The following is a 21837-nucleotide window of genomic DNA, read 5'->3' on the forward strand; positions in this document are numbered from 1 at the left end:
TCACTCCCCCAACCCCACCCCGAGAGTTACAGGATCACCACAACCAAAAAATTTATGTATGGAGTGTTGCGGTCAGACTGACGGAATGGTCCGAACAAGTGCTGACGGTAGTTAATCAGACACACTGTCACTAAAAACAGATAAGATTGAGAAACTATCTCTGTTATCTTGGATCCACCACCTCTTTCCTATTCCTGTCATGGTTAAGGTTTCCTTTTTAACCCTTGATGATGTTTTGACAGGGAATTCAAAGTTGTATGTTTCAGAATGGTCCCTTTGACTATATATGAATTATTTACTGGTACCTTGTTTATATGTATCTATTTCTTTGAATGTGAGTCTGATGTATGTTAAATTTGCAAAATTATTTATATTTGAGAATATTTATTTATTTTGTTAAGGTTAATGAAAACTATCATTGTTATTATTATTATTATTATACCAGCCACTGTTCCCAGTGTTAACAATATCTTAATAGGTTTTATTATTTAATTGTTCCAGTGTTTCAGAAAGTTTCATTCATTAATTTGTCATTTATTTATGACTTAATATTACTCGAGTGTGGATATGTGTTGTGCTGGTGTGTGTGTATTTATTATCACATCCTGTTTAAGGTAATCTTCTGATCAGTGATGAGTAAAACCTTTGTGCTCTTGAAACTGAGGAACTTGTCAAATTGTGTAAAGTTTTTCTGCAATAATTAGCCTTCTACTGCAATTTTGGGTTGTGTATGTGTACCCAGAGATTATGTAATACCAACAGAAAATTGTTTGTTATGTGAATTGATGCCTTAAACTGAAATATGATGACAAGAACAGTCTATATGTTTCTGAAACACATACTATATGTGGAGAGTATTACATAACTTGCAAGTTTCAGTTTTTGTTTTGTTTTTCTGTTTGAAGCTTAATTTTCTGTAACCTATTTATTTATTTTCCAGCCAGTTCTTTTTAACTTATTTATTGTTTTTATTATATATTTATCTCTTGAAAATGGCAGCTTCTTTGTATACAAGAGGCAGGTATCTACGGTTTATGTGAAGTGCAACCATGACCTCATCTCTGTAAAGTCTTTAACTACAACCTACATTAAATTCAGTATTATCAGCTTGTTGTTTTGTTTTGTTTTAACTTACGCTGAAAAAGAGTTGTTTGTATTTTGTAAGTACAAAATTTAAACTTTAATCCAACTTCTTCTCCCTCTGATTTGCTTGTGAGATCAAACAACAGGGTTGAGTTAAAATTTTAGTCAGGACATGAAACTAGTCAAAACTGTTGGGCTGTGGTTAGTTGCATCTACGCAGTACTGCATGACTCATTTATAGAGTATTTCATAGAGTACATATGTCATCACAGAATTCTTGCTAAACTACTAACGTAAACTAAAGAAAGCTCATTTAAAAACTAAAAATAATCATGCATTTCACACTTACACAAACTACAATTTCACTTATGTTATGTAGCTCATATAAGATAAATAGCAGCCAGTTTTTAAAAAAATCATATACCCTTGCTATCTGCAACCTAGTTCGTCAGTGTCCTTTTTTAAAATTTTTGCAGAGAAACTAACCCATTTATGTCTCAATATCAGTTTTTCTTTTTTTTTTTCAGTTTTCAAATCTATAATCTAACTGTTCTAGAGTCTACAGAATACTAATCATCATTATCAGTAATTTCCTTTAGTGCAAGAGGTGAAAAAAAAATACCGCAGGGTGGTGACCTGCCAGAAGAAACTGAATTGATTGGTTCAGTGGTTGACTTTCTTCATCAGAGGATATGGTTAAGTAAGCGATAGGGCAAAATTATATTTCACACGCCTACTGCCCTTGTCATAGTAAACTATGAGGAGAATTAGAATGGCAGAATATAGAGCAGGTACAGTATACCATGCAACAACGTGAAGTAGTTTGTATGAGAAAGCACACCAAATTTAAAATGTTGTGATTGTACACTTGGTTTACAGGTTTTCTGAAACTGGCTTGTATCTGGATGGCAATTCTGATGTACGGCTTGGATGCAACAAAGAAACATGCTGGAGGTGCATCGTGCAGTCCCAAACACCTGACAGCCCTGACCGAAAGCCTGGTCAATGAAAGCTTGAGATGCTTTGTAAGTAACGTTAAAACTATTCATTTTCTCACCAGTGCAACCCAGAGAAGTGGCTTTGTGAAGCTATTTGCAATCTGCCAGTGTGGTTGGATGACGCAATAGCTGTGGGGAGGTTGTCTGAAGTTTTCTATCACTTACACTTCGCAAAAACAGTGCAGCTCCCAAAGCTCTGCTGAGTAGTGGTGTGTCACAGCCTTCATTCCTAGAGTGTGTTACTCCAGATTAAAACACTTTTAGTGCCAGTACCATAGCAATTCGGTAGTCATTCTTTGAAGCAGTTTCAGTTAAATTGGACTTTGTTGCTATTAAGATGTCTGCTTTTTTAAAGAGAATTACATCTCGGGTTTAGATTGAACAAGTTTTATCTATGAAAGCGCATCAGCCAGAAAACTAACTAACTAAACTAACTGGGTATTTTTTCTGGTTTTTACAAAATAAACAAGACATGTCCTTGTAGGGGATTGGAGGAACATTTTTATGAGGATAAAATCTAGTGTTAAGTTTCTTCTTTTGCTGTGGTATAGATTCATGCTGAGATGCCTTGCATGACCTTTCAAAGACAGTTTAAGAGATTAGCTGCATATTCATGTGATGAGCAACACACGTCTTCATCTCCTCACCTCACTCTTCTGTCTTCTTTTAGGATGAAGCCAATGGAAAACACCTTGGTATTTGGTCCCCTGGCTTCCCTGAGCTCCACGTCCAGAAGAGCTCTCCTCCTAATTGGACAAAAGTTCATTGCAGCTTCCTCTTCATGTATGAAGGCCTCAATGACATCTTGGAGGACCAGAAAAACAACGTGAATCCCCAAAATATTTCACTTCACAAGAAGCTCCAGGAAACCATTGAAAGGATTAAAATGCTTGCAAATTGTATAAACAACATCTTTAATAGTACATGTTCCTCAAAGCCATCACCACCTAAAATGCCTAAACATGTATTTGAGAGGAAACAGTGGAGTCATACCCTGCTAAAGGCAGCCAGGGATTACCTGGTATGGCTGGAGAAAAAGTTTGTTTCATATGTTAGAGGAAGAAAAAATGGGAAAAGTAAAGTAACAAAGACCCAGCCTCATAAGTACCTGGAGGGGAGTGGATACCTGCTCTGATTATTAACAAGTTTAGCTGAGTTTGTGGTGAAAATGTGGTTATAGTTTGTGGCAGCTTTTCTTTAGACCCCCATCCTAGACTTTTAAATACTATTTTTTCATGCATTCAGTATGCTGTTAAGCATTAAGGATCTTTACAGTGTCTCTCTTTAATATATCTGATATTTCAGTACAAACATAACAATCGACATGGTTAAAATAGCCAAAGAGGGTTTTTTTTAAATAAAATCTCTGAAGGGTGTACTTTGACATTTTGGGAAATTGAGCTGTTTTTATTATGTTAAATGAGAAAGTACATGCAAATGTCTAATCTACAGAACATATATTAAGTAAGCCACAACTGGGGAGGCAATTATCCAAGCTTAAACCTGACAGAAAAAAAAAAATATGTGAAAATGTGGAAATCGCTGCTTTTGTCTGCTATCACCCAAATCCACCAATCGGCACCTCTTCACAAATGTAAACCGGAGTACTGCTGCGCTAACAGCTGGATCTTTTATTGCTTTACCAATCTTTATCTTTTTCTAACTGGCTGCTATTTGACGCTTCACATTTGATATCACAGGTGTGAATGATAACAACCATCTCAACAAATTCTAATAAAGAAAATATCTCCGTTTACCAAAACGTCATGTTGCTACCATAAAAGTGTTATCAGAAATGTCTTTGTTCCAAACCTGATAGCTCAAAGCAATCAACATGTTCCCCTGTGGCAGTAATTAATCAACTTGCCAACCAGGAAAATGAGAAATGCCTCTAATACATTTCCTAATTATGACAGTTTGTTTTCCTCAGCCTTCACAGTGATTAATTGTTTTGCTCTGACCAACTATCCCTTGTGTGGGGGCTACATTGCCTGAGGTAGAAAGAAACAGATAGCAATAACTTACAGAGAGCCATTAGTTTGGACTCCAAATAACATAAAGAAACAATGAGGTTGTATTAAATGTTTGTATATTTTCAAATCTTAATCAAATTTTGATTTTTATACTGTAATTTATACTGAAATTCCTTGCATTATCTTTCTTTTCTGTGGACCATATATTTATTCACCATAACTATTGATTTTTTTAAAATAAAAACAAAACAGCTGTTATTTCAAATGATCTGTCTTGTTTGATTTTCTTCCCGGTGCTTTAGAGCCACAAGCTTAACAAAATTTGAATGCATGACATTATCTACCACTGTTATTTTAGTTAAATAAAACCTGCTAGAGCAGCGGTCCCCACCCCTCGGCCTCTGACCGGAGAGTTAGAGTTGACTCAGGTGTGAAATGTATGGTTTTCAGGTTTTTATCGGTTTTCAGCGTTATTTTGTTATCGCTTTTTATCGTTAACGTGTGTTATGAATAAATCTTCTTTTTTTCTACATCTAGTTTTATTTTGTTGTATTTATCACCTTAAAGGCCGGTTGAAAATATTGTTGAGCACAAAAAAAAGGTTGGGGACCGCTGTGCTAGAGAGTTAAACTGCCATTTAAGCCACACTACTACAAAATCTACATGTCACCATTTAGAGAAAAAAAACGCAGAAATAGAAACTCATTCAGTTTCACAGTCCCTTTTATTAAATAAGCATTTCATCTGCATGCACTATACACAGAGGTTAGGACACATTCTTTGCCATTTTAAAATGTTCAGAACAAAACAGAAAGGTTCATTGGATTTTATGACATGACTTTATGACTTGTTTGAAGCAAATGTTGATGGATGAGCTGCCTGTTAAGTAGACCTGATGATCATCACGGATGAACGGATAAAGCGTATTATGCACTTATGAAGTGTAAATAATTAAAAAAAAGAAGAAAAAAAAAAAGCATACAGCGTTTTGTCCTTTTTGAGGTTGGTCTTGGATTCCTTCATCTCTTTGCCACAATACTGCAAAATTGTCCAAGCATTTCATATGCACCATCTCTTCAACAAATACCCTTACTTGTCAGTTGCTATTCCATTGCTCTTCGATTACTAAACATCAGAAACAAGTCAAATAGGCTCATACAGGCAGAAGTTCTGGAGGACTCTCACCATAGCAGTACTTTGCTTGAGGGTTTCGGTATGTGTTTTCATGTTGAACGCTCTGGAGAAGGGGAAAAACAGAAATGAGAAAAGAAAAAAGTTTTTTCACAAAGCATATATTGCTCTTCTCAATACTTTCACAGTATTGAAAATATTCAAAGCCTGTGCAGATTCAGTGATTTACACTGAGATTAGCCAAGATTCAGTTTCCGTTTTTTTTTTTTTAATTTTTGGGAGTTTTTAAAATTTCTAAATGAACCAACTGTCTCAGGAAATTCACGAGAAAATTCTATCAGTATGTGTCATAGTGATACATCAAGTTCAAATAAAAAGCTTATCTTTTGTCAACAACTGTCTATAAAATACAGATAAACGTATGAGCGAAATATCGACTTTGAATGTCAAGAGATAAGGATAAGTGTTGTTGCATATCCGCCAGACTACTACTTTCACTATTCCTTTGTTTCCAAATGATTACAGTTATTGTTATTATGATCTGTATGGGTCAGCACTTTAAAACTGGTTTGGAAAATCTAACAATTCATGTTTGTTTCTTCTGTTGAACTTACTTGTGAAGATGTCCTACACTTGGCCAGACACAACTCAAAATGATCCTCGACAGCAGTGAAAAGATTCTGGAAACCTTCAGCTGCACGATTCAGGAAGCGCTCAAGAAGAAGTTGCTGAACAAAAATAGAAAGATAAGAAATTGAACATGTACAAAAAACATGTATAGATTTATAATCACTTAGATTTATTATCTCTTCCCATTGCATGCACTGCTTTGCATAAAATGCAAACGCAATATGCAATTTTAAATGATATCTTTGGTTTCAAATGTGTGCATGCAAAGGTTTTGTGAAATGCAGCATGTGGGCAGATAAGCCTTTTCTGATGAAAGTTAAACGCGATGATCCTGAAGGCCCTTGATGTGACAGATTACCTTATCGGGCTGGAGACAGCATGACACGCAATACTCATAGATGCTACAGCATCCATTGGCCAGGCAACTTTTACAAATGTATTGTCTGGTGCTGGGAGCATTGACGTTACAGCAGCCATTAACGAGCAAGTCTTTTCTCTCGCAGACATATCCTGTAAAACATTAATGCAGATTAGGATAGGCACTGGTTACAGGCAACATCAGATGTGTTATCACTGTATGGTGGTGAGTAATAGATTTATTACTCACCAAGTTCGTCTGTAAGCAGTGTCTTGCCCTGGATGGAATTTCTACACTGAGTGATCTGTCGGCTGCTGTTCCCCAGGTTAAAGCGGACTTTCCAGGGGATGCGATGATCTGAATCTCTAACTTCTAAGAGTGTGCGGTCTCGTATGGTCCGCTCCTCCTGAAAAATGCACACATACAAGAAACGGGTCATAGAAAGCTAATGAAGAGCAACATAAATTTCAGAATATGGTTGAGCATATAACCCTATTCTAAATTCACTATATTATTATTCTGACAGATAATAATATCCGTCAATAACAGTAATGTTTCGAGAAACTATAGCCACTGTTTCAACAATGAAGAAGACAAGTAGAGGAAGAAGGCCACAGTGATCAATGTAGCAATACCAAGCAGTAGCAACACCAGGATGAAGAAACACATGAAGCTTGAGAAATACCAAGGGCTGAGAGAAGAGCCAGAGAAGATGTGCAAGGAGAGGGGAACAGTGGCCACTGTGATGATCGGAACACTCTGGGCAGTGAAAAAGCAGATTCCAGGAATGAAAACCGACATCTTTGTCCAGAAAAGTACAGTTCAAGGAAAAGCAAAGTCCTGCACAGCATCACCGTAACCAAACTGAATAGGCACATGAGTCCGCACATGAGCATTGAGGTGTCATTCAGACTGAGTGAGTGTGTGGCTGAATGGTTAGAAAGAGAGCAAAGATGATCTGGACTGAAGAGGTGGAGCTGCCAGAAGGCAGAGTGGTCAGCTCAATGGTATTCATCAGATAAGATAATAATAATAACAATAACAATAATAATAATGATAATAATAATAATAAAACTGAGAGGGCCACAGGTGCCACTGATGTCAAAATACCTCACAATGCACAGAGTTATTCACCCAAAGGCCATCACCCTGAGGCTTTGTGAGCAACAGCGAGAGGAATAAAGAGGATTAATGAGTGTCAGAGCCACAATCCAGGAGGAAACATGGAGCCTCCATTAATGCATCGGACAGAGAGCCTCCAAGTTAAGCTGCTCTATGAGGTCCTCAGCTGACTGAAGGCAGCTGGTGATGAGGAACAGGAGGAGCTATCATACAAGACCAAGCCCCTACATGGGGTGTACCATCAACAGATGGAGGAAGTGGCTGACATCAAGAAATCCTACCAGTGGCTAGAGACTTAAAGGACAGCACAGAGGCTGCTCATGGCATCACAAGAATAGGCCGTAAGCACCAGATCCATAGAGGCAGGAGTCTACCACAGCTGACAGAAGCCAAGCTGCAGACTGTGCAAAGGCGTCCTAGAACTATCCAGCACACAGCGGCAGAATGTAAGATGCAAGAAGGGACAACATACATTGAGAGGACCAATCAAGTGGCTGGGATAGTGTACAGGAATATCTATGCGTATGTGTTTTAGAAGTCTACTAATTCCTGCTGGCTGAGAACTGCAGGGCTAAGACCCTGTGGGATTTTCAAGACAGAGAAGAAGCTGATGGCCAGCCACACAGACAAAGTGGTGGCTGACAAAAAGCAGGAGACTGCAAGTGTCTCTATCGCATAGGACAACAACTTCAGAAAGAAAGCATGAGAAAACTGAGAAGCTGAAGGAACAACTGACGCAGATGTGGAAGGAAAAGTCAAGTGGCCCCAGTGATACGAGCTGTAAGCCCCAAAATTGAAGAGTGGCTCCAGCAGACTGCAGGCTGACCATCAGAGGCCTGTCCAGAAGAGTGCAGTCATAGGAACAGCTAAGATCAGAGCCCTCACATTCTCAGGCTGCTGGTAGAGGACCCAAGCTTGAGGAACACATACACACACAAAACAGAAAGCACAAACATTTTAATTTAGAAATCTGTCAAAAAAGTGGGCGGAAATTATTGTTTAGATGCTGGTAAAAGTCTGTAATATTAGACCCATCTAAACTTTCAAAAAATAATGCCACAAATTGTGATTATTCAGAAGAATAATTATTTGGACAAGGTAGTAGCTTGGATATAAGTTATTGATACAGCTTCCTACTAATGCGTGAGTGTTTAGTTTCCTATTTAGAATTGGTATGTAGTGTGTTTTTTGCTTTTACAAAGAAAAGAAAAAAAGAAAGTGACTAGATCTTTTTTTCCCTTTGCATGTTTTTTCTGTAACCGACTTATCTCAGTGTGAGTTTCTGTACCTGTTTGAGTGTGCTGGTCAGAAAGTAGATGAGGGAGAGTCCAAAGACGACTCCCAGCACCCAGCGTTTTCTCAGTAGCCGCCGTAGCACCATCATAGCATGGCTTGCTTTGGGGAAATGCAAGTGACAGCCCAACACATCAAACCTCCACGGATAGCAGTTCTCTGGCTGTCTTCAATTTTCAGGAATATGAAAGGGCTAACTGCAAATAATGTAAAGCTAGCTCAGCTGGTGTTATAAGAATGCAAATATAGGACATAGACGGAAAATAGCTAACTGTAGCTAACCCATGCTTTAATTCTTAAACTCACAATAGCAACCTTTAAATGTAATGTCTGCTTTGAAACTACTGAATTACGCGCTGGACATGCAAGCTAATAGTGTTTCACTGTAAATGCCAGCTTTGTTAGCCTGCTAGCTAGCTGCCGTCTGCTTTCGGTGTTGCTAGATAAATAATGAGGCGCGATAACCAACAAGCTATGACGCTATTTAATAACGCTTCTTCGTCTCCTCTGTAGATAATAATTCGATAATGTCCAAAATTACGTCTAGTAAGAAGAAACGGTGGGATTTTTTTGTCAGCAAAATCTGACATCCAGCATCAGCAAAACAAATCCCCAGCACGGATGTGGTGTGGTCGGAAAGAAGATGCTGATTGGTAGATGGCGGTCTTAGTGACGCCACACCGGAAGTTTCCCGAGCGGATCGTCTGGACAGCAGTAACTGTGTAGCTAACCATTTACAATAACCATGACAAGAGCTGTAGCCCAGTACACCGCATTAATTCAGGTAAAGTGGTTTATATGTTTGGTCACTTTATTGTCGGATGCATGCAAAAAGAGCAGCTTCTGTGAGTCACATACTGGTGATGATACTGTGGATTTGTGCGTTTACAGGACTGGACCATGTGGTGATGATCGCTATGCCATGCAGAGGAGACACAGCAGCAACACGGATGGCATGCCCTCTGAAAGGTGGGGAAAGGAGCTGCTGCACAAATGCACAGATGCTTTTGTCACCCCTTCTGCCTGCACGGCCTGTATGCTTCCTTGGTAGTTTTGGCAAGGCCACATATTTGCAATTGTAGGTCATATGTGCTTTCCAACATTGTTGCAACACTTTGAGTTTGGCCTCGCTCCATTTGTTGCCTTATCCCTCTTAAGTACTCTCAGCACAAAACAAAAGGAGTTAACCCCTTTTTGACTGCAAGGTGTTTTAGACCGGCATCAATTCATTTTGCCAGAATAAAAAATTGGAGCTAAAAATGCATTTAGTTAAATGAATTCAGTGAACAACATCACATAGACTGGCAGCGGAAATGAATGGCGCTCAGGCTGGCCCTTAGAGACACGCTGAGGACCTCGGTCATACAGGAGGAACTCAGAATAAAGCTTTTACTCCTCTGCAATGAATGAACCAGTTGAAGTTGTTTGGGCATCTGACATCTGGACCACCTGAATGCCTCCTGGGTGAGGTGTTTGGGGCATGCCCTACCGTGAGGAGGCCTTGGGGAAGACCCAAGGTACGCTCAAGAGATTATGTCTCTGAGGTGGCTTGGGAATGTCTCAGTGTCCCCAGCAAAAGAGCTAGAGGACGTGGCTCTGAAGAGGGAGCTTTAGGCTTCTCTGCAACCCAAACTGGCCTAAGTGACAGAAAATGAATGTATGGAGGGAAAAAACAAACAAACCCAAAACACATTTAACCCCTTTTTAAGAAAAACTCCAACCAAAAGCCAAACTAGTCAAGTTTTATCATCAGTCTCAATGTAATATCTGTGACTTGGAGTAAAAGAAAAAAGCATTTTTGTCCCTAGAAGTTTTGTCTGTTTTCTGATAATTGGAGAACACACTACACAGACTAAGATCCTCATGATTATTTAAAGACTGCATACTATACCACGTGCAATTTTTCTCCATTTAGGAGCCGAAGCCAAACTCTGGGATCAGAAAGCAGCCTGGATGAGGGTGGTGTGTTTGACTGCCTGAAGCCTGACTCGCCCGCTTCTCCCCAGCAGATCTTCTCAGGCCTTGTCGGTGTCCCCTCCAGCTCTGTCTCCTCTGCCCAATTCCAGGCAGCCGGCTTAGTCTTGGGCTCTCCCCCTGAAGTTTTTATCCAGATGACAGCATCATCCAGAGAAGAAGGGGGTCCCCATCGGACAGAGGGTGGACCTTTTCTCCCTCGGCCTCCTCAGCACCATCATCACCATCACCACTTCCACCACCAGCCCCTGCAGCACAGGACCTCGTCCCTGCTCCAGCAGGCTACCACAGCAGCTGGCTCAGAAAGGCACAGCTCCAGGGAGGAGGCCCAGGAAGACCAGTCCACCCCGGCCCCAGCTTTGTCTGAGTTGAAAGCAGTGGTCACCTGGCTACAGAGAGGCTTCCCCTTCATCCTTATTTTGTTGGCTAAAGTCTGCTTTCAGCATAAACTAGGTATTTCAGCTTGTGGAGGACTAATGTGGCTAAGATTGTTTAACGGTACCTCTCATGCACTGATGATGTTGCACCTCTCTCGCAGGAATTGCTGTCTGTGTGGGGATGGCCAGCACGTTTGCCTATGCCAATTCCACTTTAAGGCACCAAGTATCATTACGGGTAAAGGGGGGAACAAAATCCAAGAAGTATAGCTATTTTATTCTTAGATGAGATTCACGCTAAGGTTTTTAGCACAGTATTTTAGCACAGTAATTATTACTGAAAGATGTAATTATGTTCCTTATTTCTCATTATTATACTTAATAAAAATATTAAATGATATTAAATTAGAAATTAGTATTAAATAATATTTTTAGTGATGTTAAAACAGAATGCACTGATGCATTTTTTGATGATATTGTGTGTTAAATGTAATGTAGTGCAGTTTCAATAACAATTGGACTACAACAGAGCTGTATTGTAAAAAAAATATTAAGTGTAATCATTTTTTGGTAAACAGAAGATTTTGTAGGTGGATTAATTCATCATCGTTGTTGGTCTTGATGAGCATAGAGAAATATATGCACTGAATAAGCCTTATTCTAAACATCATAAATCAATTTGGTGTATAATCATTGAAATACCTTTAAAAATAGACTTTTTATGTGAGAAAGGTCTATGTGTACATGGTCTTTCACATTCAAACAAACTCATAACACACCAAGCATTCTGTTAGTTTGCAGCATTATTTGAAATACTAGCACATTACAGCACATTTAGAAGAAATGTATGGTGCATGTTGCTTGAAATCCCTCTATGTCTCTGTTACCAGGAGGAACGTTCTGTATTTGTTGCTCTATGGATCATCATGTTCCTTGGAGGGAACATCGTGTATATCTACTACACATTTAGTCATGAAGAGCTGCACAACAGGTAGTGTACAAGCACATATTTTTATAGTAGTTCTGTGTTTCTTTGCCTGCCATTTTATTTTTATTTTTTCTACATATACATTTATGTTTTTCCCCATTCATTTTTGTGTTGTGCATTTTATTTTTACTTCCATTTCCTTCAGGCAGTGTTCCCGTTCTTGTCTGATCTTGTCCTGTGAGTATTTTTGTTTATTTTGTTGTTTTGTTTCCACAGTTTCTGACATTATGTTCTGACATCTTTTCTTGCTGTTGTTTGTCATTAGACGATCCTAAGTGTAAGCAACACCATTCTTGACAGTGAGTCACTGAGTAATTTTCTTTTCTCTTCTAGCCTCATATTTGCCAAGCCCATCCTCAACAGCTTTGATTTCTTTGATCTGATCTGGGCAGTGGGCATCACAGATTTTGTACTTAAGTACGTCACCATCATCCTGAAATGCTTTGTCCTCTTTCTGCCTAAGATTCTCCTGGCATTCAAATCCAGGGTAAGAAATCCAGATTCATTCATTTTCTAGAGCTTTTTACTGAAAATGCAGGGTTTTTTTCATGTTAAAAAAGATACAGAGACCAAGACAACATTTTGATTTCAGTGAAAGTGTAAATTAAGAAATAAGTATCCATTAATTCAGCGGCCCCCAACCTTTTTTGTGCCACAGACTGGTTTAATGTTAGACAATATTTTCTCGGACCAGCCTTTAAGGTGTCGTGGATAAATACAACAAAATAAAATGATACGACCAAGACGAAAACTGTGGTATTTTGTAAAAATAATAATAAATGCAAATTCACTGTGTAATTGTGTAACTTTATTAGCAGCGTCCTCCTGAAATGCGCCAACGACATTGAGAGTAACATCCTCCTCTCTGCCCCTTAATGCTCTTTGGCCGCTATGGTAACGTGTAAACATTTCTTTCAAAATAAGACACACAATTACAACACGGGAAAAGACCCAGGGAAACCGAGTTAACGATTAAAGCCCTGAAAACCATAAATTTCACACCCGAGCCTCCACTCTCACGGCCCGGTACCAAACGACTCATGGACCGGTACCGGTCTGTGGGCCGGGGTTTGGGGACCACTGCAGTAATTTTCTTCCACTTAGACCGATGTCCAGTAGAAATGTTCAGATTTTGCACATGTTTGGAAAAACTTCATTTAGAATGTGTCCAGAAGGTATAATAGTCAGATAGCTGAATCATCTCAACCAGGTCCTTCCGCTGTGACTGGGCAGCGGTTTTAATCTGAAACACTGTGGTCATTACTCTGTCATCAGGTCTGGTCAGAGTGATGTAAGAGTCATATAGATTTCTTCATCAGATAGTGATGCAGTGAACCGATATCTGCATGCCAGCTGTATTTTTGTGGTTGCTATGTGAATTTCATAGAACACAACAAGAATGAATATCAAGTTGTGGTGTTTCTTACGGTCTGTCTGCTGCTTATGGTGAATCTGTAGTTGAATTTGCTGAAACTCTTGCAGTTTTCTTCTATTATTAGTACTGTGTAGTGAATCAGATGTGAATTGTAACTAACTGGTTTTCAGTGCTTATCAAAACAAGGTAGTTGGGATAAAATGAATTCTTCTTTGCACTGACTTTCACCATAAAGCAATCATTTTGTCTGTGTTGAAAATCAAGCGCACTCCTTTCCTTGACAGCAGTCCTCTTTTGCTCCTCCCTAAAAGTTCAATTTTACTCATTATTTAGCTCATTTAAGACCAAGATGATGGAAAAAGAGTCTTTCGTTAACAAGCAGTAATAGACATAAAAGATTTCGGTAGGTAAACTTGTGGAAGGCAATTTAATGGTTGCAAGGTCTCGGGGGATTTCTCACAGTGTGCCCTTTTGGCGATCAGTTGTTTGTTGGCTTTATGTTCTCAGTCTCTCTCCCCATGGCTACCATGCTGGTCTTGCAAGCACATTCAGCCCGGTCATCTTGTTGCCTTCATCTGTAGGCCTCCTGCAGTGGAGGCTGCAGGCAAGGAGCGACTGCCAGGTGACTTTGCAGGAAGGGTCATATACTCACAACCAGATGACCTATGTCTTTGGCCACGTTCACGTTTGCTTTTCATGCGATTTCTAATTAAAACCAAGCAAATCCTTTATTTGAAAAAGAAGTGAATCAAATGCAAATGTTTAAGTTCATGAAAAATCATAAAATATCAAATAATTGAGATTAGAATTATTGGCCATACAACTGATTAATTGTGATTAGGCTTTTGCCAAAACTGAGCATCTTTACTTTCCAGATCATGTCATTCTTTTCTTCTTTGATTATCACACTGCAAATTATAAAATTTAGAACAACTTGATCAAAAACCTTTCTTTCTCTTTAACTCATTAATGAAAGACCAGGTTGTATATGTTGTAAGATTGTATAGCAAACTTGAAAGACATCTAAGCCAAGTTTCTGTCAAAAGGCAGTATTCATGCTTGTTCACAACATGTCAGGTTACAGAGTGCTCACTCGTAAAGTTGTTAAGCTCGGTTCATGAGGTGAAAAAAGAAAATTTGCTAAACTATGATGAAATACTCCACTGAGTGAACAAAGTGCTAAAGGGTCACAGTGTGAAACTGTTTTGTATTCATTAGGTTTTAAACGGTACTCCTTAGGTGAGCCTTGTGAGTTCGGGTGTCTGCTTGTGTGGTTTTTTTTCTGGCCTGAGGCGACAAAGTATGACTGCAAATGCGCGCACACACACACACACACACACACACACACACACACACACACACACACACACACACACACACACACACACACACACACACACACACACACACACACACACACACACACACACACACACACTCTTTGATTTCCATACAGGTGCAGCTCGTATTCCCGTTGTGTGCTTGTGCGTTAAATGGGAGGTAGAGGAGGGGGGAGTTACAGAGTGTTAGGATTAAATTTTCCACTGATAAACAAACCTAGAGGCCTATCAGAACCACACCAGCCAGCAACTGAGCTCATTTGCCCTCGAGGGGATTGCAGAGGTGAGGTCATCCCTCCCTGGAGCTGGACCATTACCTGTATCCTCCGCTCACAAACGCACAAATATACACACACGGATTGAAGCTTCACAGTTCTGATGGGACGCGTTAAGTTTTTGGTAATCCCCAATTGTATCATCAATTCTCAGCTTTTTTTCTCATTGAAGCCAGACAGTGCTGTCTGTTCTGAACCCCATGAAGTCATATAATCTGCCTTTTGGATTCATTACTGTGTCCAGCTGTGGATACACTAATGATTCCACATAATCACTGCAGTCAGCACGAGTTTGCACAAGCAATAGCGGGCATGCAATCACAAGTTCCATGACGGTTATGTTTTAAAGGCATATACTCATAAAACTGCTTTTGCTTGAATCTTATTTAATGGGTAATTACTAAACATGTATTTTCAGTGTTATCAAGTTGTCCCTAATTTCAGTCGTGCTAATATGGAGTTTTAAATGCATATATTTTAAATACATAAGATATACCTAATATATCCCAAAAGTAGAGAAATTACTATAAAATAAATGCATATCGCAGGTATGCATATCAAAGACCTGACACAGAGTCTTTGGATTTTTTTTTTTTTCCTCTATTTCTTAAGAACATGACTTTCAGGTACTGTAATCTACTGTAGATCATTTTTAGGGCCTTGACTTCTTCTTTAGTCCTTCTCTTGTCTAGTTTCCTCATTTTTTTTCTTTTAAGGACACACACTGCAGACCATGCTGAGATATGGCAATAGCTATTTGGCTAAGGTCTTTGGGAATCACCTTGTTGGTGAATTTCCCATTTATTCAACTCTAGATTTTTTTTAATACTCTGCTAGTGACAAAGTGCCTGAAGATACAATTTACAATTGATTCCTTGATCCCAACACTGGTTCATCCATTGAATTAGGTGTCTCTTTTTTAAATGCGTGGAGGATCGATAGGTCAGTGTTTAGTGTTTAAAAAAAACAAGACAAGCGTTCAACTGAAAATGGTCGAGTACAAAGACTGGACTGCATGACAAAGCTGCCAATGCCCAAAGAAAACCTTTAAAAGACCTTCAGAAAACCTGGAAAACTTTTGCTGAAGACCACTTTTTTTTTTTAAAAATGACAAGAAAGGCTGGTTCCTTGGAAGAACAATATAAAGAAGTGAGCATTTGCGCAAGACCTTTGCACAGAAATGCAGCTCTGTAAAATAAAATACTATATGGCAGGACAAATAAGATAAAAATATTAAACTAAAGAAGGTAAAGAATGCACAAAAATTATTTTAAATGTTTGTTCTGCCTACGCCAGAAAGATTTCCGTTTTAGACTTTCGGTAGCTGTGGAAAAAATGACTCAAACAGGAGCGTCCAGCAAGTTCCAGTAACTAAATCTCATTGTTAAAGTTCTTCTTTAGTTTGAAGAGTCATACAAAGTCAAATTGTATTACATGTAAAGCAGTGTAAAACAAAGTAAATTCATGTTTTGGGTGAATTGAATAACTGTGTGGCTAAAAGATGAAGCACACAATTTTTACATTTTAGTGATAAGATTTGTCCAGCTTGCAGTTTCTGTGTAACTGTCACTGTAATTGTTCTTCTTGTGTAACTTTCTTACCGACTCCATACACTCGTATTTTATATATAGCTAAATTTGAGTGACGCTATTATTGCTGTTATTTTATTCATATTGTGATAATATTAGTGCATCCTTTTTTGTTTTGAGGTCCAAAATAACATTGGATATTGCGACAGCCCTAAAAGAATGACCCACAGTGTGCCAGTCAGAGGAAGTAAGAATAAGCTATGACAGTACCAACTACACGTTTTGTTTGCCGAATCCTTTCTGAGTAATGTAAATTCCACTCTTGTAGATAAAAATGTACAGTAATGGCTAAGCTAAGGACTACTCAAGCAGTGTCTGCTACTCACACTGGCTGGCTCATCTCCAAACTTTAAATTTGACAGTTTTTGCGTGGGCGTGATGGGCACTGTGGGATGCCAGACTGAGGGGACAATAAGGAAGATGAATTAGTAGCTAGTAGAGGTCTTCTTCCCCTACCTACCCAGCTGCTTGTGCCTCTTTACCCACCGTCATCAATCTTTGTCAGCTATCATCCAGGAAGTCATTATGCAAGCCGGGGCAATCGGGGAATCAAGTTTGCCTTCGTTTTGTTCGCCTCCGCTTTTAACCGTCCCCAATTCACTTAACACACTTTGTGGCAGTGGGGACAGAAGTACATTTCTACTCTGTGATTACGGAAGGGAGGCCCTTTAAAGATAGCTAGCGAGCCCCCATAGGGCTGAGCTTAATGTGGGCACTGGGTAGCAGGTGGAAAGAGCCGCTGCCAGTTTCCCTTGCAGTGTGAGGAAATTGCTTGTACTGCTGTGAAACTGCTGAGATCTGGACAGCGGCCACGTTTGGGCTGGAGGCATGCTGTTTTAAGCTTTTAATACCACACTGCTCTCGACTAGATAGAAGAGTGCCCTGGAGCTACTGAGTCCTCTTTGCTTTTTTGGACAGTTAGTGAGTGGATCAGACAAAGAATACATATTGTCTCCACTGGGTATATATATTTTTTCCTTATATTTGAAACTTGGGTTATGTGTCTTTTTTGTGTCTTTTTCAGATGTGCTGCCATTCAGTTTACATGGCCACATTTAGTCACTGACACTGAATAATTGAAGTCTCAGCTGTTGCTGTAGTTTTTAATATCATGTGTGTTTGTGCAGGGTAAGTTCTACCTGCTGATCGAGGAGCTGAGCCAGCTGTTTCGAGCTCTTGTTCCCATCCAGTTGTGGTACAAGTACATCATGGGAGAAGACCCCTCAAACAGTTACTTCCTGGGAGCCACACTCATCATCATCTACAGCCTCTGCAAGGTTTCAGCACCTGAGGGCAAAATTGTTTTTGTCCTTTATTTTTAAGTTTTGCATGGAAAGTTTCCACTAAAGACTTACTTTTAGACTTCTTGTAGAATTTTAGTGGTGCTCCTATGCAAAGAATCATCAAAATGCAGTCATTATTTTCAGTCATGTATTGGTATTATGGAAATTTTGGCTTGAGGGGGAATCCAGATGAGGGGTCATTAAAAATTATCAGACTTTTCCTCAACCATTCTTTTCTCCCCAATAATTGTAAGTCATTAGTACAAGTAGTTGCCCATTTAGTCTGCTGTTCTCAGTATGGAAAGGTAATGCCTCTGCAAATTTGTGTAAAACTGGTGGAAGACAAAAAAACCCCAGCATTGTCACTTTTGACGTGTTTTTAAGCAACACTAGTTTCAGAGTAAGAATGCACCTCAGCTCATGGACCCATGACAGGGGAAGAAAGAAGGCAGAAAACTCAGTCAATGGTCACAGGAAGGTCAGCCTTTAAAAAGACTGAAAATAGACTTCTTGAGCAGTGACTCACTTAAAGTTGGACACGACATTCTGTGACAGAACAGAAATAGTGAAAATATGGAACTTGAATGAGCGAGTCTATGGATGATGCAAAGATTTACACTCTGAGACCATTACATTCTACAATGTGTGGGTACAATTATTGACTTGCTTTCTTTAAATATAACAGTGATTCAAATGTTGTACTTCTTAAATATGGGGGTGTACAACTGAGTAGGTAATCTCCTGGATGTGCGTACTCCATGTACAAGTTGCAGCACACTGGTGTTTTCCAGAATCAGGCAAAACTTTAGTATAACAGCATGCTGATATGAATGCTTCTTTGAGTCATTGTCGTCATAACGGTGTTGAATGACTGGGCAACAGTTGAATGAACTTCAAAGAAACAAGCTTAAACCAGAAGGCTGTAGGTGGAGGAAGTTATCAAAGGTCTAGTTTGTGTGTAACTGAAACAATTTGCAGCATGGACTTTTGATCAATTTGTAATGGCTTTATTTCATATAAAGACAATGAGATAAGAAATACGTTAGTAAGGTGCGCCCCTAAAAGAAATCCATTTTTGTTGTTTTAGAGTTGAAATGAACAGTTATATAAAATAGATTTTTGTTTCTTTGTTGTCATTTCAAAGCAGCAGTGTGCCCAAATATGGACTTGTAAATCTGTTCGCATGTCTGTAAACTAAGTCCTTTTCATTTTGGATGAAATGGGGAATCTTGTGGGATGCTGTAATTCCATTTTTATTTTATTTTTTAAACAATCGTGCTTTGTCTTGATCTTGATTGATTTGCAGTCCTTTGACATCTGCGGACGTATATCTGCAATACGCAAGGCCTTGGTCATGCTCTGCAGCTCCCAGGTCAGTCTTTTTTTTTTCTTTAAAGAATTTCTAAAAATTTTAAATGAGTATCCAGAAGATTTCACTCCTTTGTGTGATTGTGCATATGTCATCCAGAGTTATGGAGTGAGAGCTGGCAGTCAACAGTGCAGCGAGGCAGGTGATGTCTGTGCTATTTGTCAGGCTGATTTTAGAGACCCCATTGCACTTCTCTGTCAGGTAAGGGTTCATTAACTGGTAACAAAATGGTAAAAATTTGGTAAATTTTGCAAATTATTTGGCTCATTTAAAGTCAAAATTGTTGTCATTGAATGTCACTATACAGTGACTGTTATTTGGGTGTGGTTAAAAGTTAATATGACCTACTTTTATTGCTCTGTTATCATCTGTAAATAACAATTATGTCATAGATTTTTATAAAAGATGGACATAGTTTCTGGGTCTGAAACCAAACCTGCATTCTTTCTATTGGCCAGCAGAGGGTGACTCTGTGGTCACAAACAGCTTTTAGATTCCTTGATCCTCTAATAAATACTTAAGGGCTCAGTCACTAGGTTCAGTGACTGATGTTAATTTTTGAAATTACAGTCCCCTTTATCCAAAAGAACAATAATGCAGGACAAGCCTACCATGTGATTATTGCTGTTGTTGTTTCCGTGGTTATGTCACATGGTTTCACAGTCAGATGTTCCCTGCAGTTGTGACATCTGGTTTCGGAAGTGCTTATATAGATTGTCAAATATGCTCAATGTTTCTCAACAAGGCCCGTGATGACTTCATGGTGACTATGTCCATTTTTTTTAGATGCAGTTTTCACAAGAGTAGCTTAAGTGACAAATTTACTTATTTACTGGTATTTTTAGCAAGATATCATAGCTGTGTATGTGTCACACTTGTGCCATCACATAAATGAAGATTTTGTTTTTCTGCAGCACGTGTTCTGCGAGGAATGCCTGTGTTTGTGGTTCGATCGTGAGAGAACGTGTCCACTGTGTCGGTCTACTGTCATTGAGACCCTGAGATGCTGGAAGGATGGCACCACCTCAGCTCACTTCCAAATTTACTAAGTTCTAACAATATATCATGAGCATCCAGAGATATGTAATTGTACTTTGAAGCAAGGTAAACAGTGATGTTTCTGTAAATGTCTAATCAGACCAGGAATAATTGGGGTAATACATGATATATTGGGGACGTTAAATTTATAGGCATTTGAGAAGGCCATAATCGAATATATTTAAAAACAATCATTTCCTATACAGCCTGTGATTGAGGCCACATGTTTAAAGAAATTATCAGTGTGGTAAAGGAACATAAACTTGAGCTCAATTTCAATGGTTTGCTACTGTTGTAATCTATGGGTAACTTTTTATTTGACTTTTTTTAATATAAGAGTTTGTTTTAAGTGCGGTTATAATGTAAAACGTGACAGAATATACACTCCGAGTTGTCTTTACAATTTCATCACATGTATTGATTTAGTTCTACAAATGGACTTTATTTGAAAATGAAATGTCTCAGAATGATTCTTAATGGAAAATCAGTTTGTACTCTTTAGGTAGAAGACGTTGTGGTCGGTAAAACATAAGCATGTTTAGATACTGAATAAGGAACAAGGTGGTGTGTGCCGTTTAAGTAGCCTGACCATAAACGGTACATTGTAAAAGTGTTGATATGTAGTACAGGCAGGCACCATAATCATACATTGTCATGGACATCAGAGGCACATATCTGATAATCGTCCACACTGTAAATTGTCTTCCATTTGTATTCCTCATTTATGTTGTTACTGTGTATTTTATTTAGAATAATTTCCCTCGGGTTGCTTAATAGACTCTAGGACTTTATGGAAAATGTGCAGTGCAGCACTGAGATCATTGGTTTTGAAATAAAGCACTTTAGCTCAAATATCAGGTGTATTTCTTGTCTGAATGCAATGACACAAAGAATATATCTCAGTAAACATGTTTTTATTATCAGGATTGCTAAAAATTCATATGAAATGTTTTAAAAGTATAAAGACCATACACTTTATAAAAGACAGTTTCAGGAATTTTACCCACATTACATTAAATATACTAGGGGGAAAAAAAGCTTTTTTTCTTTTTTGCAGAAATCACAGACAGCATAACAGCATAGCTTCCTATGCATTTTCTTTATAATAAAAAGCCACGTAACACTCCCCCCAACAGATTAAAAAAACAAAAAACAGAGTGATGTGTAAACGTCATCTAAACACTGTAGAAAACACCTGTAAAAACCACTCTCATTATTTACATGCTTACACTTATAGCTTAGCTTATGTTTAAAAAAGAAAAAGTACAGTGCATTATGAAGCTTGGAAACATTTCAGTGCATTATTAAGGATTGCTGCACTAATTGTAGCCTAGATACAGAAGGTCTAATGAGTTTAACCCCAGTTTTCACTGATGCACTCGCATTGTGGGAGGTGAAAATTTTAAAGGCGTACTATTAGTAAGCTTTTCCCTCCACTCTACCAGGGGAGGATTACATCACCGGCTTGTAGATGGGATGACAGAATCGGAGAGTTACGTAGGGGTAGATATAGCCGCTGACTGACTGCAGGGCTGCTGGTGTCGTCTCAGCTTGGTATAGTGCATCCATATCCGACCTGAGTTAGTCTTCATGCCACATGCAGAATAGTCAGAAACGCAGTTCCGTTCCTGAAACACAAAT

The 21837-nt window shown here is 38.8% G+C and overlaps 3 protein-coding genes across 3 annotated transcripts; 2 read left to right on the top strand and 1 right to left on the bottom strand.

Moving 5' to 3' along the window:
- The first annotated feature begins 1738 nt into the window (after window positions 1–1738).
- LOC116325585 lies at window positions 1739–4319 on the top strand. The gene is made up of 3 exons (XM_031746534.2): window positions 1739–1874; window positions 1963–2108; window positions 2752–4319. Exons 1-3 carry the CDS (start codon window positions 1841–1843, stop codon window positions 3214–3216), a joined length of 645 nt encoding a protein of 214 aa, XP_031602394.1. The 5' UTR covers window positions 1739–1840; the 3' UTR covers window positions 3217–4319.
- A 440-nt stretch (window positions 4320–4759) lies between these two features.
- spring1 (SREBF pathway regulator in golgi 1) lies at window positions 4760–8715 on the bottom strand. The gene is made up of 5 exons (XM_031747051.2): window positions 8584–8715; window positions 6423–6579; window positions 6174–6325; window positions 5800–5913; window positions 4760–5291 (listed from the first exon to the last, which is right to left on the bottom strand). Exons 1-5 carry the CDS (start codon window positions 8677–8679, stop codon window positions 5208–5210), a joined length of 603 nt encoding a protein of 200 aa, XP_031602911.1. The 5' UTR covers window positions 8680–8715; the 3' UTR covers window positions 4760–5207.
- A 538-nt stretch (window positions 8716–9253) lies between these two features.
- rnft2 (ring finger protein, transmembrane 2) lies at window positions 9254–21042 on the top strand. The gene is made up of 10 exons (XM_031747077.2): window positions 9254–9372; window positions 9480–9557; window positions 10504–11015; window positions 11101–11177; window positions 11830–11930; window positions 12261–12414; window positions 17634–17783; window positions 19096–19161; window positions 19258–19359; window positions 20073–21042. Exons 2-10 carry the CDS (start codon window positions 9511–9513, stop codon window positions 20205–20207), a joined length of 1344 nt encoding a protein of 447 aa, XP_031602937.1. The 5' UTR covers window positions 9254–9372; window positions 9480–9510; the 3' UTR covers window positions 20208–21042.
- Window positions 21043–21837: the final 795 nt, after the last annotated feature.

This window comes from Oreochromis aureus, linkage group 12, assembly GCF_013358895.1.
Source record: "Oreochromis aureus strain Israel breed Guangdong linkage group 12, ZZ_aureus, whole genome shotgun sequence".
NCBI classification, from domain to species: domain Eukaryota; kingdom Metazoa; phylum Chordata; class Actinopteri; order Cichliformes; family Cichlidae; genus Oreochromis; species Oreochromis aureus.

Bases quoted from the DNA above. Each gene is read 5' to 3' on its own strand.
- LOC116325585 (XM_031746534.2), top strand. From the start codon at position 1,841: ATGAGGAGAATTAGAATGGCAGAATATAGAGCAG. The intron at 1,875-1,962 runs GTACAGTATACC...CTTGGTTTACAG, and splicing joins AATGGCAGAATATAGAGCAG to GTTTTCTGAAACTGGCTTGT. The intron at 2,109-2,751 runs GTAAGTAACGTT...GTCTTCTTTTAG, and splicing joins ATGAAAGCTTGAGATGCTTT to GATGAAGCCAATGGAAAACA.
- rnft2 (XM_031747077.2), top strand. From the start codon at position 9,511: ATGCAGAGGAGACACAGCAGCAACACGGATGGCATGCCCTCTGAAAG. The intron at 11,178-11,829 runs GTAAAGGGGGGA...CTCTGTTACCAG, and splicing joins GGCACCAAGTATCATTACGG to GAGGAACGTTCTGTATTTGT. The intron at 17,784-19,095 runs GTTTCAGCACCT...ATTGATTTGCAG, and splicing joins TCATCTACAGCCTCTGCAAG to TCCTTTGACATCTGCGGACG.
- spring1 (XM_031747051.2), bottom strand. From the start codon at position 8,679: ATGATGGTGCTACGGCGGCTACTGAGAAAACGCTGGGTGCTGGGAGTC. The intron at 6,580-8,583 runs GTACAGAAACTC...TGCATTTTTCAG, and splicing joins TGACCAGCACACTCAAACAG to GAGGAGCGGACCATACGAGA. The intron at 5,914-6,173 runs GTAATCTGTCAC...ATTTTTGTTCAG, and splicing joins GCTGTCTCCAGCCCGATAAG to CAACTTCTTCTTGAGCGCTT.